Source organism: Morone saxatilis, unplaced genomic scaffold, assembly GCF_004916995.1.
Source record: "Morone saxatilis isolate NCDOM2014 unplaced genomic scaffold, NCSU_SB_2.0 Contig3, whole genome shotgun sequence".
Taxonomy (NCBI): domain Eukaryota; kingdom Metazoa; phylum Chordata; class Actinopteri; family Moronidae; genus Morone; species Morone saxatilis.
Window position 1 is genome coordinate 13,905,549 of NW_023339873.1, and position 4,587 is coordinate 13,910,135.

The window sequence follows — 4,587 nt, forward strand, 5'->3', positions numbered from 1 at the left end:
CCATTAAACCGAATGTGAGATAAAGAATATGTTTGTCTGGGACAATGTGGGACACGCTGTCAATGCTGAGAGGTAGTTTAAAAAACATTTCTATTCTGCCCATTAGTTTGTAAGATCACTATGATTTGCCCTCAGGGGGTTTCAGTAGCATACAATAGACTATGCAGGTTAAGATAAGATAAGATAAGATAAGATATTCCTTTATTTGTCCCACAATGGGGAAATTCCGATGTTGCAGCAGCAAAGTGGATAGAGAAAAAACAAACGTATACAAACAGTAAGGAGTAGGAAAAAAAAAAAAAAAACACTTATGTACAGAAAAAGTAAGAATCACAGCAACAGATAACACAACAGATAACACAAAAAAAGACATATACAATATGTATATTAATATGATACAAACAGTAGCAGCAGCAGTTGCACATGGATTACGGGTTAGGCCGTAGGTTAACATGAAGGACTTGAATATTTTATTGGAATGCAACTTTCCCAAATCCCACACTAAGTAAATACAGCAACTTTCAGTACATATACACTGTTAACCTATAGAAGTTGGTGCTTTTTCACAAATCCAATTCATCTGGGCTTGACAACCAACATCGTTCCAAGCCTGGAAGAAATTTTCTCCGGGATACACCGCTGCACAGTCTTCGTTACCAACATCATTTGGTTCTCCATCCCTCCAGTACCTGGAGCAAATGATAGTTTTACAGTAGTCCACATTATTATTTCAAATCAAATAACTGGATTGGTAATAAATGGACAAAACCCACCTAATTCAAAAATCATCTAGTTGTTTTTTGTATTGTAGGTTTTTCATATGAATTTTCAAATGACCTATTTTTTTTTTAAATTAAATTCTAAAATGATCCACAGGGGGGGGGGGAAGCTTAGGCTCAAATGTATACAGGTCTGTATAAGTCTCTGAAAGGTCTTGATTATTGATGAATGCATTTTCCTAACTTGCTAAATGCATACAACCCCTTCTCATTCCATCTGATCACGCAGAAAGATACCATCATTCATAGGGGTTTGCTTGCACAAATGAACATTTTAGTCCTGGAAACCTTCACAGCATGACGTCTGACTGAATGTACCACAAACTGACCCAGCAGCGGGATGTTATTCTGACAATTTCCATCAAATACAACAACATGTAACATCATTAACTCTTACCCCTCAACCAGTGTTGTTCCATTCAACCATTTCCAAGTTCCTTCATCGTTGTTATCACTCAGTCCAAACCAGAAGCCCCGTGTTGTTGGGTTTAAACTATCTACCAAGTGAGTTACAGTTGTGTTCTAACAAATAAGAAATATAAAGATAGTTTAAAAAAACACTTTCACAAACAGAGTAGCAAAGAAACATGAGTTGTATGTTGAAAATGTACCTCTTTGTCTTTGCTGTCTATGACTAGAAGGTCACCTCCATACATCTGGCAGAAGTCTCTGGATTTTTGCCAACTTTTTACCATACCCTTCATAGAGAAGTAGTAACACACAGAGTTCATCAAAATCCATCCTGGTTGACAGTGTCTGCAGCCAGCATCTGTTGCCAAAGAAAATTACAGTGAATAACACAAACATTTAAAACTATAAAAACACATTATTGTGTTTTTAACATTTTTATGACATGCACTAATGGTAAAACAGGACTCACCAATCTTTGGTAAGTGGGATCTCAGTGCTGCACTGTCCTTAGTCAGTTTATCCAACAGCGCTTTATAGTCTGTACTTCTTCTTGTCTGGTGTTTAAACTCCCAGTTGGTTGGTTTCTGACTGATCTTCTCTTTTTCGAGCTGCTTCTTGAAACCATTCATGGTTTCCGTTGCAACCTTGTAAGTTTCCTGGAGTTGGGTCAAATTATTGCTGATGCGTTCTGTATCATTAACTGCGAGGTTGGTATCTTTGAGGTTGTTGTCTGTAAGCATCGAGGATAAACACTGTTACAAAATCTTTATTACCCACTTTCTCTCTCATTTTCTTACTCTAAAGTAATCCCCTTCCCACACAGAATACATTCAGACAAAACGTGTAATAGACACATATTTATATCTAACCCACCCTGATAAGATCCCAGTCCTGATCTAAACATCAAGCTCCCAAATATGAATAAACAAAACCACAAGATTTGTAATCTATCTCAGAACTAGTGCCCTATCCTAGTTGAATAGGCATTCAGCTGGAGTATGGAAATATCTCTTTAACGCAGCTGATCCACAAAAAACTGGAAATGGTTTATAGGGAGGGGCTTAGCAGAGTTGCTTGCAAGATTTTGCCTTGTGTACGTTCAAGTATGTGTGTATCTTGGGCCGAAGCTGCAACGATTAGTCGGTTAATCAATCATTTTTTAGGACAGAAAATGTATCAACTATTTATGGTATATATTTTATGGTTTCTGGATGTCAAATTTAAGAACTTGCTCTGTACATCCTAATTGCATATATTTGTGTTTGGCCTGCTGATCATTGACGACATCACTTTGCACTCTAGGAAATAAGTATTTTTTGATGTTACATATGATTAATTGTGAAAACATTCAGCAGATTATTTGATAATGAAGAGAATACTTAGCTGAAGCCCTAATCAGTAACCAATGAGCATGGTACTCAGTAACATTGACTTACAGTGGGCCCCCAGGCTGATATCAACTATGAGTAGAAAGACAGCGAGTAGCGCCAGGCTCGCTGCAACCAGTCTGTCTCTTTGTCTCCAAGGCGTCATAATGTACGTGAACACTAGACAGAGAGATAATGAATCAATATCAGAAAGCCAGCAGTATCAAACTGAACTAACAATACATTTTTAACAAGACATTTTGATGTTCATCATCATGAATAATTGATTACATTTTATATATTATATTAAAGCCATTCACTCTACACTAACTCATACCAGACGTTTCCATGGTTTTAATTTATACTTATACTTGTTCTTCTACTGCTTCCCTCTTACGAATTTACATCCCCAATAGAAGTATGGGAAGTTATTGTCTTTACTCTCAGGACTTATATTTACGAACTGTTACCAAAGGTCACACTGAACTGGCAAGAAAACATTTATCAGCACTGGAGCCTGGTACCAGTGTCAAAGAATCAAAGAGAACTCAAACCTGTTTATGTAAGTGCATTGTCTAAATGAAAACTTTGAACTGACTATACCTTTTTTCCCGCCTTGGTTAGAGTGGGAGTATTGAGGATTCTGCTCATCGTGTTCGTCGTCTTCACAAATCAGTGTGTTAAATCCGCTATCAAAATTTCCTCTCCTCTCCATTCTGACAGTTGTCAGTTGTATGAGAGCACACACGAAAGATGATTTATCAGGACACTGGCCCCTTTGTCAAAAACTTAAAACTGCTGAGCTCATCAACAAATTCATAATAATCCAATTTATGTTGAAACTGAGAAAAGAGAAGTGAAAGTCTTCTTAGTTGCATTTAAGATGTAGCATTATTTCTACATCCCCTTATGAAATACTTTCCCATAAACTCAGTACACGCACAGTTTAGAGTTAAATTGAATAAATGAGTACTGTAATGACTAACATCTCTCTTCAACCCTGACATACATGATGCATATTCGTAAATTAATTAGTGTTTAACCAATTTAACACATAGCAAACCTGAGGCTACGGTACATCATTTTGCAGTTTAAATGGGATGATATTTTTTATAAAGATGCTCTAAAACAATGTTCTAAATCCTTGTTCTGAATGGTAACATTATTTTTATGTCTCTGACAGCAGCCATGGCCAGAGGCATAACGTTTTTGAGTAACGCCTCAAGGCAATATCTTTACATTTGGCTCAAACATCCACTTTTCACTCAGGGATGACAGAACATCTTTGGCCATAACTCAGGAATTTATGACCATATTTCTCAATCCTTCAGACAGTGAATTGGCTGGTACCCTGGTAGCTCACCTAATACAGCATGCAGCCCATGTACAAAGGCTGAAGTCCTTAACGCAGCGGACCAGGTTCGATTCCAACCCACACCCCTTTGCTGTATGCTGCCCCCCCCCCTCTCTCTTTCTCGAACCCATATCTGATTATCTCAAGCTGTCACTGTCAAATAAAAGCATAAAAATAAAGACAGAAATTGGTGGCGCTTGGTGAGTCAATGGTCATAAATAGTTCTTCTATTTTTTATCAGATTTGCAAGACTTCTCAATGATGTTTGGAGCAGAGACTGCTTCCAGGTTCCTGGGAAAATGGAGACCGGTTTTAAAGACAAGGCCATCCAAGAGGCCAGGGGTCCAAACATCTCAACAGTTTGCAGATGCATTTCTTATATTTCCTGTGTTCTCCTTTTTAATAATAAAGAACTATTAACAATACATTGACTATGAAACAGGATGACTAAATGTGATTTCAGATGGCTTTATAAATAGCCTATATGTAGATGCTTGTCTTTGTGTTTCAGTCCTGCCAGAGCCTGGAGGATCACCTCATGACCACTGAAGGAAACCCTCAGCCATATCTTCTGGCCTCAGGGACTTCAAAAGCACAGGTTTCCAGCTTCTACATAGTCTTGGATAGAAAGCTTCTTCCATGTCAGTCATGTACATCCTTGGGTGCATTTGATGAG

At 37.8% G+C, this 4,587-nt stretch overlaps 1 protein-coding gene across 1 annotated transcript; it reads right to left on the bottom strand.

Moving 5' to 3' along the window:
* Nucleotides 1-322: 322 nt before the first annotated feature.
* On the bottom strand, nt 323-3,328 carry LOC118337254 (CD209 antigen-like protein E). Its single transcript, XM_035674191.1, has 6 exons — nt 3,161-3,328; nt 2,627-2,737; nt 1,660-1,920; nt 1,391-1,548; nt 1,177-1,301; nt 323-689 (listed from the first exon to the last, which is right to left on the bottom strand). Exons 1-6 carry the CDS (start codon nt 3,270-3,272, stop codon nt 539-541), a joined length of 918 nt encoding a protein of 305 aa, XP_035530084.1. The 5' UTR covers nt 3,273-3,328; the 3' UTR covers nt 323-538.
* Between the last annotated feature and the right edge of the window lie 1,259 nt (nt 3,329-4,587).